The following is a 14,936-nucleotide window of genomic DNA, read 5'->3' on the forward strand; positions in this document are numbered from 1 at the left end:
AGCAAGAGACCATCGGTGTTGCTGTCGGAGACGTCGTTGTTGACCGCCACAAAGGTTTCCAACTCAGTAACCTTGTCGGTTAGCATGGAAATTCGTTTGTCCAATCTCTCCATGTTGTTACCAATGTTGAGTTCAATGAGTGCGTCAGTGACGGCCTTCCTGATGGCCTCATTCATCCTTTTTTGGGCATTCTCTATAGCAGCTTGTAGTTGCTCTTGGCTGACACACTCATTGAAATCCTTGGGATTGTTATCTCCAGTCTGATCATCTCCTGCCATTGTAAACACAAAAAATAGAAACAAATGATGAAAGTTATCCCTATCAAATAACTACGTGGTTGCAGTGGTGTCACTTTTCACAGCAAGAGGAAGCGTCATACCAAGCTCTTACAAAGTTCTTACCAACGCAAGCAGTGGGCGGTACAACCGGCGGCTGGTTCGTGAAACCTATGAGGTAGTGGTACCGAGATTGCAAGGGTCTTTTTATATACTAATCTAAAGAGTTTGTGGAGATTGGAAGGCACACAAAAATAATATGTATATTTAGCACATAAGTCAGTAACAGAAAGTAATATTGAATTATAGTCCAAAATACTTGTTCTCGTTGCTGGTCTAAAATATTCCAAGTGCTAGGTGTGTGATAAACAAGTATGGTGGATAGCAAGGTGCCAGGTGTGTGACAAACAAGTATGGTGAATAGCAAAAGCAACACAAATAAGGAACCATACAGCACACGCTAACACAGCTCACTTTGGCCTTCTGTATGTGCTCTTTTAGATATTGTTCCTCTTTTGCCCCTCTCTTTTTTCTATTTTTTGGATTGTCATTGTTTTTTTGGGGAAACTCTGACTTTTTCTTTTAATTTTTTTGATATTTTTTTCACTTAGGAGCACAAAAGAAGTAACCATAGAAAATATGAGCTTAAACAAGTGAAAGGTGTGGCATGTGAAAAATTCAGAAGACGTGCTCAAAATTGACAAAAAGCTTATGACCACGAAAAGAAGATCTTGTGACCAGTTTTTGGCCAAAATAAAATTTTCTGAACCTAATGAAGCAGGAGACGAGCGGATCCAAAAATTTTTTCTAATCGATTTTAATATATGAAACGTCGAAATCCGAGTTCGTATGCGAAAACTAGACCAGTTTTGAGAACTGACTCCGAATTAGAGGACAAAACGGGAATAATACGCGTAAAATTGATCACGGTAGCAAGGATTTGATAGAAACGATGGGAAAAACACATGAACTGGACTCTAACATGACCTAACCAGCAATAAGACCTCGATCAGGACACAAACTCAATATGACGGACTTTGAAACTAAAATATGCAAAGGCTATGGCGCAGAAGGTTCTAGGACAGGAAAAAACGAGTATAGCACTAAACTATGGGATAAATATGAAACACTCAAAACTAGGGGATAAATGTGAACCTGACAGTATACCTTAGCTCTGAATATCACTTAATGGGGATAGGGATCCCGATCTTCTGTCAGGTTGAGGTAACTATCATTGTGGTGGAGAATGACACACTGATCCAGCTTCAGATCGAAAGATCGAACCCTGCAATCTTAGCACCACAACTCCTCTGGTTATCAATCGAGACACGGATCTAGTTGACCTCACCAAGAAGGCTAACCCCTGCCTGCGCAACGAAGAACACAAGCAAGAACAAGAAAGAAAACAACCAAATTATAGATGAATGATTAATCTCATGATGTTGGGGTCACATAAACCGATGAACGATGAAACTGTTCTTGATAGATTAATCTAAGAAAAACCCCCAACCCTAATGGAGGGGTGACGACTATTTATGAAGACTCTAGGGTCGTGCCAAGACCCCTGGACACGCCCCCTAATGGGCCCAAACATGATACACAGTCCAACGGATCAAAAGACGGTGTAGCAGCACCCTGGCAGATTCTGGACGTTGACTTATTTCAACAATTCCTATTGATTCCAAAGGGCTTTTGATGTGAGACCACTTGCATTGGCTTCCTTATCTAACTAGCTTTCTATCCATATGTGGATCATCGAAAATGGAGCCCGAACGCACTCGTGTGACCAGTTTTATGACTAGGCCTCTAGCTTGTGTTGGTCATCCTTGCTGGTCTTCTCTACCTCTATACCTTTCTCCAAGTTCCTCATGACCCTCTCCTATGTTCCTAAGCAAGATAACATTGTTAGGTAGTAGTCTATTCTCAAAAGTATGAAAAAGAATTGCTTAAGAATGAGCTCACCTCTAAATTGAGTTGACGCATTCGAGCTCGGGTCATTGGACCTTGCATAACGGTTGGAGGATCAGCGGGTACATTCGAAGGAGTGATGTTCTCATCACATATATGATGCTTGCTCTAACTAGTAGGAACTACAACCGAAGTTTTATCTAAATAAGTGAGCAATAATCTCATAGAAGTAACAAATAGATAAGCTTGTTGCACTACAAGCCTAATAGATGAGCTAGCTTGCTCTGAAAGTAAGTGTTGGTCCAAGATCGAACAAGAGTGATAGGGGAGAGGGGAGTGATGGAGTGAATAATTGAGAGATTGGCCAAGAGTCCCCTCCATGTCTCCACCTTTATAGGGGAGATGGGAGGTGGAGATTTTTTATTTATTCTCCTAGTGGGGCTTACAATTACAAATGTGTGCCTACAAATTACAGCGGGATCTTAACCACTCAAAAATAAGACCTTAGCCCTTAGCTTAGTAATTGAGCCTTTTAACACAATAGTGGGGGTTCTAACATATGTCACACCCTAACAGTAGTCCTCAGCTAGTTTTGTTTGGTAGTACAAAACCTAATACTATATGAGGCCCAATGCAACCTAGACTTGGTTGCGAGGATCATCCTTCACAACCTACACATGTGAGACTTGCTGAAAACTCCATCCCAAAAATCCAATGGAAAAAGGGGTATTGAGAAAAGAGCACACAAATGATTCTTGTGTGTGTGTATACAAAGGTCAACTAGAGATGCATTTGTCTCCAATGGGTCTTTGGTAGAAAACTCCGATGGAGTCTTCATGATTATGCTTTGGATGGCTTGACCCTTCGTGTGGCCTTAGGCCCTTGATAGTTTTACTTCGTAAGTGAGCCTTCTCCAATATAGTCGATGTAATCGAAGTAAATGAAGTAGTCATGGACGATCATTGTCATGCATTCAGGACCTCGCACACGGGCGCTAGGTAGCTTGCGTCCATGGGCAAATTGCTTCTCCAATGCATCCCTCACTAGCCCTCTTGACTGGTGTTTGTGAGAGATTCTTTGCACACTTGAAATAGATGATGTAGACATGGATATTTTCGTAGATGATGTAGGCAATTAGCCTGCTCTAATTTGGTAGAGAAGGTGAAGATGAATATGTCGATGTTGATGGCAAGCCCTTCAAGCTAAATTGCAACTGAAGACGAAGATGATGATGCCAACGAGCCCCCCGAGCCAAAAAGTTGGCATAGGTGAAGTCGATGACACAAAAGTTGATTGCAAAGCCCTCGAGCCAAAATGTTGGCGTAGGTGAAGTCAACGACACCGAAGTTGATCACAAAGCCTCTGAAGGCAAAAGGTTGGCATAGGTGAAGTATATGACACCGATGTTGACGGTGAACCCAATATGTTTTGGGATCGAACTCTCACCATCATTGGGCGTGAGTTGTTCCAACTCGTGTAAGCATGGATCGTGAGCCCAAGTCATATACAAGACATGGAGAACGTGAGGGCATTCTAAGATTTAAAAAAGATGGAGGAAAAAATAACTTCATCCTTTAATACTATAGGTATATATTACGGACAAAAAAGAGATAAATGGCCGTGATTCCCCATTTGTTATTCAACAAGGCAAATGTCGATACAAAAGCTTGGTAAATAAAAGCTTTGCCCAAGGCCAACCTATGTAATGAATTTCGTGCCATTCCCTAGCCCATAGGAGCCTAGATGGGTTGGCCTAACTTGTTGAGATCTAATTTGGAAAAGAGTCCTTTTTTACTACCTAAACTATCATCATTATCCATGTTTTTTCCTCAAAATCTAAAATAGAACAAACTATCTCCCTTAATTTTCAAAACCTTTTAAATTGCATCCCTACCCCCAAATAGAAGTGATTTTTAATGGGGTATCATCATTTTCAATTAGCAAATTAGGTAAACACTTTATGGAGCATGGAAAATATCTTTGATGTAAGCTAAAAATACTAGAGATAAATTAGAACACGAGAAACCCAAAAAAAATATTTCAATCTTGTGAAAACATATCCAAAAGCTTCTAGAAATTTGATTTATCTCTAAAGTACAAAAAATAAAAAAGTTGGAAATTCTTGAAACATTCTAATCAATGTCTACACGTGTTCTAAAAACTTTCCACCACGAAGATATGTGATACAATCAACACGAATGTATACATACATTAATGTCAATGCATTCATATTGATTGCATCTCATTTTTGTTGTGGATGGTTTTCAATATGCAATTATACAACAATTAGAATTTTGAATTTTCTGTAGCTCAATTCAAATTTTGGAGACTCCTAAAGATATTTTGATGAGGTCAAAATATTTTATTTGGATCCTCATTTCATATTCTACCTTTATGTTTTTTCTCGAAATTTCTATACAATTAGAGATATTTTTCATTGTTTTAAAATCTTATTATTAGGTGTGTTCGCACAAGGTGTTTACCGTTTTTTTTTAGAAAAGGAATGAGGCCACCTATAACGAGGCGGTGAGGCAACTTAAACGGTTTTGAGATTTGACATTTGAGAGAGACTAGCAAATATGCTTGTACGTTGCAACGGAATCCAATAGGTCTTAGAAACCGTACTTTATTCAACGAATTGTTCTAATTAATATGAGCACAGATTGTGAGTTTGGATTACATGTGCGTTAACAAGGACGTAAGGGTAGTATTGGAGTTGGATTATGTTTATTGGCATGTGGAGGATGAACTCGAAGTAAGTTTCTAGAAACAATAGAAGAAGAAATAAATTTGTGGTGGAGCCATGATATAATTTTTTAGAGGCTAGAGGTAGCTAAATTGAAGCTTTATCATAGTATGGCTATTCACATAATGCATCATTTTGGGCAAACAGTCTCTAAAAGAAATTTATTTATAAAACTAGAAACTCAACTTACCCAACTACTACATCCCACGCGTTAGTTCAAAGTCTCTGAACCATCTATCTCATGCCATGTCGATTCTCCCTAAACTCCCTCTCTATCCACCGCCCTTGTGTCCACCCACCCTGGCACCCTCTCTCTCCCGCTCCACGAGATTTCTTCCATGACCTCTGTGTTCCCCTTTTGTCGTGCTCTCGACTACTCGCTCTCAAGTCTCCACGAGTTCAACTTCCTCATCCCCGCTAGCTACTTCCTCTTGAGCACGACCTGGAGGCACGTGTTGTGAGCGCGGCATGGCGCGAGTAGCGCATCATGACCGTGAGATGCCTTACTCAAGACCCGTCACCGGCATGGGGGCGAGGTACCGGAGGGCGAAGGGAGGAAGGCTACAATGTGCGATGCGAACAAGGCACACAAAAAACGCAACTCGAATCAGAGATTTCACATGAAGCCAATACCGGATCATGAATGAGACAACCAGATCACGAACAGTGACATGAAACTCTTTACAAGGGAATTATTGAGAATGAAAAATTAGGTTGAAAAAAATGCTTCGCACTTTAGTATTAAAAAATAGAGATAGAGAACAAAGATCTAAGATAATATTTGTATAATTTCTACTCTTATCTTTTCTATTTGGATTAGTATTCCTATTCATGTTATTATTTATAGTTTTAAAAACTTATTGTGAGGTGTTTACCATTTTTTATTAGAAAAAAATAGGCAGAGAGGTAACTTAAACGGTTTTGAGATTTGATAGAGATATAGTTTGTCCGATTTTAGAGTAAAAAAGAGAAAACTTCAGCAAACGAAGGCAGAAATGATTCTTTTCCCCATCCAAATTCCTGGTCCTGGCTCCACCTGCAGTGCCTTCGACCGGACCCCACACTGGACAGCGTGTTCTGGGCCCAACCCCGCAGTGGAACACGCCGCACAAGCCACGCCAGCGACGCGACGCAGCACGCAGCCGTTCCCCAAAAGAGGCTCGAGCTCACCCCCCGCACCAACCAGTCCATCGCCGCCCGAAACCCCAGCCGACCGGCGGTGGCGGAGATGTCGCTGTCCTCGGTGAAGATCGGTGAGGAGGTGTGGCTCACATGCCTCTCCCACGCCCTCACCACCGAGACCGAGGAGGTCATGGGCCTCCTCCTGGGCGACATCGAGGTCCGTCGCACACCACCTGATCCTTTCAGTTTCCCCATCTCAGGAATGCTTGGGTGGATGTTTTGGTTTTCTCCTCTGACGGGATCGTGGTTGTGGTTGGTTTTACTTGCCTACCTGTAGCTTTCCAGCAAGGGCGCCACCGCCCTGATATGGGGGGCGTCGCCGCAGATGAGGTGCGAGCGGAAGAAGGACCGCGTCGAGGTCAACCCCGAGCTTCTCGCCGCCGCATCCGCTCAAGCCGAGATATCCTTTTCTCCGCTCCCTTTTTCTTTTCTGAGATTTTGCTTGTTCCTCCCCCTTTGGTTCTGTGTGGAGTGGTATTGATTTTTCTGGGGGCTGGACTTAACTCCTGTTCGCACAAAATGACGGCCACCATCAAGAGGACTACGAGGGTGATCGGATGGTACCACTCGCACCCACATATCACCGTTCTGCCGTCCCATGTAGGTAAGCAATTCACATTTCCTCCACCGGCGAATCATTTTGTGCCCAGGGTTGCACATTCGTGCTTCAACTAGCTCAAGTGCCCTCGGTTTGATGTTGGCATTTGTCTCACAGAATAGCTGTAATGCTGTCAAATATGTGTCGGTTCGCATACATGATTTAGGAATTTCCTGATGATGTTGTTATTTGCGAGCACACTCTTTTAAGTGATTTATCCCTTACTAGGTCCCAACTGATGTCCACTTGCCATTTCTTATAATGGATATCAAGTATGATAGCTGCCGTTGGCACTAAGTAGCTTTGCTTTTGAGTACTCGGACTTGGGAACATGCTAAAAATAGACATTAGCTTTGCTCCAGAGGTTCAAGATGACAGTGACATATAATTTCCTTCATTACAAAGGTAGAGGGTCCATTTGTTGACCATTTGATGGTGGCTATGGTACTATGGAGTATGGAGGTCTTGAGAATTTGCTAGTGTATCTGCTTTTATGGGCTTTTCTCTTCATTCTCTTGTGAGATGCTGCCCATATACAATAAATTCAAACTATATTTTGTATAACCCCCATGAGTCGTATTTTCCAGATGTTCGTACCCAAGCAATGTTTCAGTTGCTGGATACAGGCTTTGTGGGCCTGATATTTTCTTGTTTTAGTGAAGATGCTCAAAAGGTATAATGCTTATAAACTCCATATGAACAACATGTTCATATCCTGTTTGGAGTACATGTATCATTTATTAGTATTGCTTGGATTTTGATATTCACGCAGGTTGGAAAAATCCAAGTGACTGCCTTTCAGTCAGAGGGTGGACAACAGCATGCGCTTCCTCTTTCCACCATCGCTCCAGTCATTGACCTTGATTCATCCTTTAGTTCATCAGATAATGCGTTCGCTTCACATTCTGCATCGGTTGAGGGCATGGAACAGGATACAGGGGATTCCAGGGCCTCAAAGAATAACAAGGTTTAGTCCGATACCACATGTACTTACAGCATTTATTTCATGGCCTTTTCTGGTACACCTATATTTTCTGCATGATACAAGAAACTGCATATTTTGCTTGCTAGAAGGAGAATGCCTAAAACAATAAATGATGCTGGAAAGCTGGGGGAAAAGATTAAGTTTGCAACGCATCGCCCAAGTCATAACAGTTAGTTAATGCATAGCTGGTTGTTGAATTGAATATGTCTGGTCTTTTGTAAGCATTTTGTTTAGGGATCTTTTTTTGTTTGAAACTATTTTAGATATGGAAGTTAGTTCCAGCTTTAAACATTGACCCACGTTAATCAGTTAAGTAACCGTGCTGTTTGTGTCCTGAAGCTCCAGGCAGATTCCCTTCTACTTAAATGATCTGGTTCAGTTCGATTAATTAAGAAGCATCTTATGGTGCTTAGATGGCACCACCACTCGAAAACTATTCACTGCTGATTAAGAAAATTTTAACTGTAGGCTTACAAAAATAAATTACTGAAATGTTCTTTTATCTTGTCAAATTTTATAATATGCTTTCACTCGCTTGTTTGGATGCTACCATCGCATGAGAGTAATTAATGCCCTCCATGGTTATCTTTTTTTTGCTCCATTTCAATTGGTTTGGTAAATCGTAAATCATATTGCTAATAACTACTTACCATCATTTTATATTGTGTCTTTGGTTTGGCTACAAGCCTACAACTGTACATTTTTAGATTCCAATTCGCTGAAGGTATTTACTAGTAGATAAAATGCCATGCCTTCCTAATGGAAGGGTTTGCAATAGGAAGTGATAAGCACTCATATTTCATATTATTTCATCTTGATAAAATACAACCATGTGAGACCAAGTATGTACCCTTCCACATTTTTAGACATGGGGCCTGTTGGAAAAAAAACTTAAGTGCCTTTTTTATAGGCACCTTTAGAAGCGGAGTGTCAGATTGCAGTTGAAAAGTGGGCTTCATTACTTCTAACCATCATGTGTAGTCTAATTTCATTAATGCTTTCACATTCCAGAGTAGAGTATAAACACAGGTGAATAATTTGTCTGTGATTAAGAACATATTGTGACATATCTTTTGAGAGGCAAGCTTGTCTGCTGATTCTATCAATGGGGCATTTTGTTGCCTGTTCTGATATTTGCTGGGGCCATGTTGCTTAGTTGAATTTGTGTATCCCACAAGTATCATTTAATGAGAATATGTAATACCTTGTGCTGTGATAATTGTGGAGTAAGCTTGTTTCTCATAAGAAAAGAGATTTTGTATACACAGTATGTTATTAGCACTGTGTTTTTACTAGTTTATGTAGTAAATCTTTGTTGAGTTGTCAAATGGCTCAATTGGGTTCAACACTGCTAATCGACGCATTTCAATTATTCATGGTGCTTGTTTTCATGCCTGAGCCCTTAGGCTATAGTTCATGCAGTTCTATGTATGTGCCTACTTACTTACTGGTATACAATATACTGGCAAACTAACTGAACTTATTTCTGATTGTGATAGGCCTGGAAAAGATCTATGGATTTCTACTCTCATCCTGACACAAACCATTCCACAAATTATCAACCCAGAGAAAACCCCCTCATTCTGTACAATCCTGATAACACACAAGAAGCGTCTGTTGATCCATATGATTCAGATATGACTCCAAGCCTCCAGGAGGCTTTGCACCGGTCAACTATGGACATAAGGTATCCAAATAATGAGGTATCCAAATAATGAGTAATCTAAATCATTTTGTTTCTTGAAAAGGTTATAGTAACAATTACAACAACAACATAGCCTTTCAGTCCCAAGTAAGTTGGGGTAGGCTAGAGTTGAAATCCACCAAGAGCCCCAAGTCATGGTTCAGGCACTTCAATAGCTGCTTTCCAAGTACTTCTATTTAAACATAGATCTCTATGTATATCCCAAGCTTTTAAATCTCTTTTTATTGCCCCCCCCCCCCCCTGTCAATTTCGGTCTTCCTCTACCTCTCCTTATATTATTAGCTTGGCTTAGGACTCCACAATGCACTGGTGCCTCTGGAGGTCTCCTTTGGACATGGGCAAACCACCTCCACTGATGTTGGACAAGCTTTTCTTCAATTGGTGCTACCTCTAGGCGATCACGTATATCATCGTTCTGAACTCGGTCCATTCTTGTGTGACCGTAAATTCATCGCAACATACGCATTTCTGCAACACTCAGTTGTTGAACATGTCGAATCTTTGTAGGTCAACATTTTGCTCCATACAACATAGCCGGTCTAATCGCCGTTCTATAGAACTTGCCTTTTAGCTTTTGTGGTACTCTCTTGTCACAGAGAATGCCAAAGCTTGTCGCCACTTGATCCACTCTGCTTTGATTGTATGGCTAACGTCCGCATCAATATCTCCATCCCTCTGTAGCATCGATCCTAGATACCGAAAGGTATTCTTCTTAGGCACTACTTGACCTTCCTAACTCACATCTCCCTCCTCCTGTACAACTTCGCCAAAGTCACATCTCATGTATTCGGTTTTAGTTCTGCTCAATCTAAAACCTTTAGACTCAAGGGTCTGCCGCCATAACTCTAGTTTTCTATTTACTCCCGTCTGGCTTTCGTCTATTGACACTACATCATCAGTGAACAACATACACCAAGGGATATCCCCTTGTATGTTCCTGGTAACCTCATCCATTATTAAGGCAAAGAGATACGGGCTTAAGGCTGACCCTTGATGAAGTCCAATTTTAATCGGGAAGTAATCTGTGTTACTATCGTTTGTTCGAACACTAGTCACAACATTGTTGTACATGTCTTTGATGAGGGTCACGTACTTTGATGGGACTTTATGTTTATCCAAAGATCACCACATAACATTTTTTGGTATTTTGTCATAAGCCTTCTCCAAGTCAATGAAAACCAAGTGGAAACCACATAACATTTCTTGATATCTTGTCATAAGCCTTCTCCAAGTCAATGAAAACCAAGAGGATGTCCTTCTGCTCTCTAAACCGCTCCATAACCTGTCTTATTAAGAAGATTGCTTCTGTGATTGACCTTTCGGGCATGAAACCAAATTGGTTTGTTGATATCTACGTCGTTCCTCGTAGGCGTTGCTCGATGACTTTCTCCCATAACTTCATAGTGTGGTTCATCAACTTAATTCTCCAATAATTAGTACAACTTTGGATATCTCTCTTGTTCTTATAGATTGGTACCAATATGCTTCTTCTCCACTCCTCAGGCATCTTGTTCGATCGAAAGATACTGTTGAACATCTTGGTTAGCCATACTATAACTATATCCCCGAAACATCTCCACACATTGATTGTGATACCATCAGGGCCCATAGCTTTGCCCCCTTTCATCCTTTTCAAGGCTTCTCTGACCTCCGATTCTTGAATCCTCCGCACAAAGCGCCTGTTAGTGTCATCAAACGAGTCGTTCAGCTGAACGGTGGTGTTCTCGTTCTCACCATTGAACAATTTATCAAAATACTTGTGCCATCTATGTCTGATCTCATCCTCCTTCACCAAGAGCTGCTCCCTCTAATCCTTTATGCACTCGACTTGGTTGAAGTCCCTTGTCTTCCTATCGCGAGTCCTAGCCATCCTATAAATGTCCTTCTCTCCTTCCTTCGTACTCAAACATCGGTAAAGGTCCTCATAGGCCCGTCCCTTTGCCTCACTCACCGCTCGTTTTACAGTCTTCTTTGCCACCTTGTACTTCTCTATGTTGTTTACACACCTGTCATGATACAAGCGCTTATAGCACTCCTTTTTCTTAATAGCCTTTTGCACATCTTCATTCCACCACCAAGTGTCTTTCGAGTCGCATCCGCTCCCTTTGGTCACTCCAAGCACCTCTGAAGCAACCTTCCGAACGCATGTTGTCATCTTCTCCCACATGTTGTTTGCATCGCCTTCATCATTCCAAGGGCCCTCTTTAATGTCCTTTTCCTTAAAGACCTTTGATGCCTTCCCTTCTAATTTCCACCACTTCGTTCTAGCAACCCTAGCTTGTTTGTTCCCACGAGCTTGCACCGAAAAGCGGAAGTCAGCAACCACCAGCTTGTGTTGAGCGACCACACATTCTCCAGGTATCACCTTACAGTCCACGCATGTTCGTTTATCCCTCCTTGTAAGGACAAAGTTGATTTGACTAAAGTACTGGCCGCTACTAAAGGTCACTAAATGAGATTGTCTTTTACGGAAGAAAGTGTTAGCTATCATCAGATCAAAAGCTATGGCGAAGTCTAAGACTTCCTCTCCCTCCTGGTTTCTACTACCATATCCGAAACCCCCATGAGCCACCTCGAAACCTACACTTGATGTACCTACATGGCCATTAAGATCACCTCCTATAAAGAGCTTCTCGCTACTAGGGACAGCTCTAACCAAACGATCTAAGTCTTCCCAGAAAAGCCGCTGAGCACTCTCATCATGGCCTACTTGGGGAGCATACGCACTAATTACGTTTAAGACCATATCACTAATGACAAGTTTAACTAAGATGATCCTATTCCCTTGCCTTCTCACCTCCACCACACCATCCTTGAGGCTCTTATCAATCAAAACTCCTACTCTATTTTTATTTGAAGTTGTCCCTGTGTACCAGAGCTTGAAGCCGGTATTGTCCATCTCCTTCGCCTTCTGCCCCTTCCATTTAGTCTCTTGGACGCATAAGATATTTACATGCCTCCTAACCGTTGTGTCCACTAACTCTCTTAACTTACCTGTAAGGGACCCTACATTTCAGCTACCTAAACGGATCCTAGTTGGCTCAACTAGCTTCCTTACCCTTCGCACCCGCCGAGGTAGGTGTGAAGACCCTTACTCATTTTGCACCACACCTGGGCGCCGATGTGGCGCGCCACTAAGGATGTGACGATCCGATCCTTGCTCACTTGACACCATGTCCAGATCGCGACATGGCGTGTCACGGGGAGTGACGACCCAGCCCTTGCTCATTTAACACCATACCCGGGTTCCGACATGGCGTGTCGCTAAGAGGGTTACGCCCCAACGGGATTCTTTTGGGTTTCATCTCCATTAAAGTGGCTAAGTTTTTACATTGGCTCGCCGCGTCTAACACAACCATCCTCCTTTACCAGGGCTTGGGACCTGCTATGTTGGGATACCAAAGGTGCCCCACCATAAGTGGAGTTGTTACCGTAACAATTGATGTATATATATTTAGAATCTCAACTAGTAAGCAATGTGTAGTTGTACACTACCTTGTAGTCTTGGGATTACCTTGTAATATCATTTAACTCAATTTTATGCAACTTTACTTCCCTAAGGACTCTTTGAGCTTTTCATTTCTTTTTTTCTTCGAATGAAACATGACATTGGAAGTATGCATGCCCTCATCACCCAAGGTTCTAGTCCTCTTTGGCTCAAACATGGGTGGCTTTCTGTGCTTTAATATTAATTAAAAATGTACTTTCATGTTAACCAGGTTTTACCCCTCTTTGGCTCCAATTCAGCGGCCTTCTTGTCAATGCAAAGATACCTTGACTTCCTCCTACATGTTCATGCCTTTTTTTAAAAAAAAAATTCTCTTCATGGCTTTTCAAAAAAGAAAATAAAGAAACCTCACTTAGATGGTTATCGTCACAAGTGCCTTCTCTAATGAAACTATTGGTGTAGTGCCTTGTGTTTTTCCCAGCATTCATCTTATTGACTCCATGATGCTTTTTTTGACACTGCACGTCTATACCATTGAATACACTAAATATGAGCAAACAGGATGTGCCCTAGTGTTGTACTGCTGTTCTATGTTCCGTATACACTTGTTGTAGTGTCATGTCATTTCCTTGAAACCTTATGATGTATCTCATGAGATCAAGGGTATTTAAGTTCATTGTGTACGATAAGTCCAAGATGAAATGTCTTAAAGGTCCTCATATTTGATAAATATTCATGGATGGTTTACCAAAGGCAGTGTGGTTTAATACAACCATCTAGTTTCTAATCCAGTCTTTTTTTTTGCCAACAGTGGTGCAGAGTATAGAGGGAAAGAGGTGCCACTTTTTGTGCTCCCTACAAGGTATCTCCTCAAGCTGGACACCACGATGACCTCTTACTGTGATATGCAACGAGTCCTCTTTGAAGAGGAGCAATCAGCATATAATCAAGCTATGCAACAAAATATTTGGTAACTCAAGTTCCTTCTTGACAATACTATAAACAAAATCCCATGCTTTCTTGTGTGGTAATATGTTTATGCGTCTGTTGCAGTGATGGGAAAATTCACCCTCATACATCCATTCACCATACGTCTACATACAACTCCTCTCTCTGCAAACTAATGGAGTATTGGTGAGAGCACAGTCTCCTTGTCTCATTTTAGCTAAATATACTGCATAATGTCAGTTAATTTATGTGGTTCACATTTTGTTCAATAGTTTGAGTCCAGCTGTTACTACGCTTCAGGATCGTCTGAAGGAAAATGAACTTCGGGTGAGTAGACTAGCTTGCATCTTTGGACAACTCTTGGCCTTGTAAGGCACTAACATGGAACCTACATGCGTCAGCTATCTATGTTACAAGAGGAGGCTAAGCAACTTGAGGCTGATACCCAAAGCATGAGAAATGATTCTCCTCGTCACCTCATGAATCATGGAGCTGGTGGCAACAGTTCACCTATGGCTCAGAGCAGGCATCCTTTCTCCAACCAAGGGAGCCCTAGAAGCCCGAGAGGTGGCAGCCGGAGGAGGGCTTGTTGATGATCCTGTTCCGCCTGATGCGTTGATGAATATTGTCCGTGGTGTGCTTCCTGAAACCCCAGATTTGATGGACGAAGTGCCCAGACAATAGCACTGTACCTGTACATACCCATTGCCGTTCAGCGCTGTGCTGTTGTGGAACCCCAACGGTCTCATTTTGCTTTGTAGTATTGGGGTTCCTTATCCGGTTCATGGTTGGCCTGACCTTATAGCCTGTATACTGTAGACTCTGTACTAAGGTTTTCCTGAAAGGCTGAACTGCCGCTGCTAAGATGTGATGTTCCCGGGCATAAGCAAAGATGAAGGTTGGCTTTGCTTTGTAATTGGAAAAAAAACGACTTCGGTAGCAATCCATTTTCTTGAAATGCTATAGCTCTAAGGGGGTATTTGGTTGTTCATTCTAAATTTTAGTCGTTGTCCTATTGAATATTTAGACACATGTATGGAGTATTAAATATAGACTAATTACGAAACTAATTGCATAGTTTACGACTAATTTGCGAGACGAATCTTTTAAGCCTAATTAGTCTACGACTTGATAATGTTTT

The 14,936-nt window shown here is 41.6% G+C and overlaps 1 protein-coding gene across 1 annotated transcript; it reads left to right on the top strand.

Annotated features, from left to right (window-relative positions):
* The first annotated feature begins 6,058 nt into the window (after positions 1–6,058).
* On the top strand, positions 6,059–14,536 carry LOC136517919 (uncharacterized). Its single transcript, XM_066511574.1, has 10 exons — positions 6,059–6,268; positions 6,389–6,511; positions 6,628–6,715; positions 7,297–7,382; positions 7,482–7,676; positions 9,194–9,381; positions 13,659–13,817; positions 13,901–13,981; positions 14,068–14,122; positions 14,197–14,536. Exons 1-10 carry the CDS (start codon positions 6,158–6,160, stop codon positions 14,386–14,388), a joined length of 1,278 nt encoding a protein of 425 aa, XP_066367671.1. The 5' UTR covers positions 6,059–6,157; the 3' UTR covers positions 14,389–14,536.
* Positions 14,537–14,936: the final 400 nt, after the last annotated feature.

The sequence above is a fragment of the Miscanthus floridulus genome, chromosome 17 (assembly GCF_019320115.1).
Source record: "Miscanthus floridulus cultivar M001 chromosome 17, ASM1932011v1, whole genome shotgun sequence".
NCBI classification, from domain to species: domain Eukaryota; kingdom Viridiplantae; phylum Streptophyta; class Magnoliopsida; order Poales; family Poaceae; genus Miscanthus; species Miscanthus floridulus.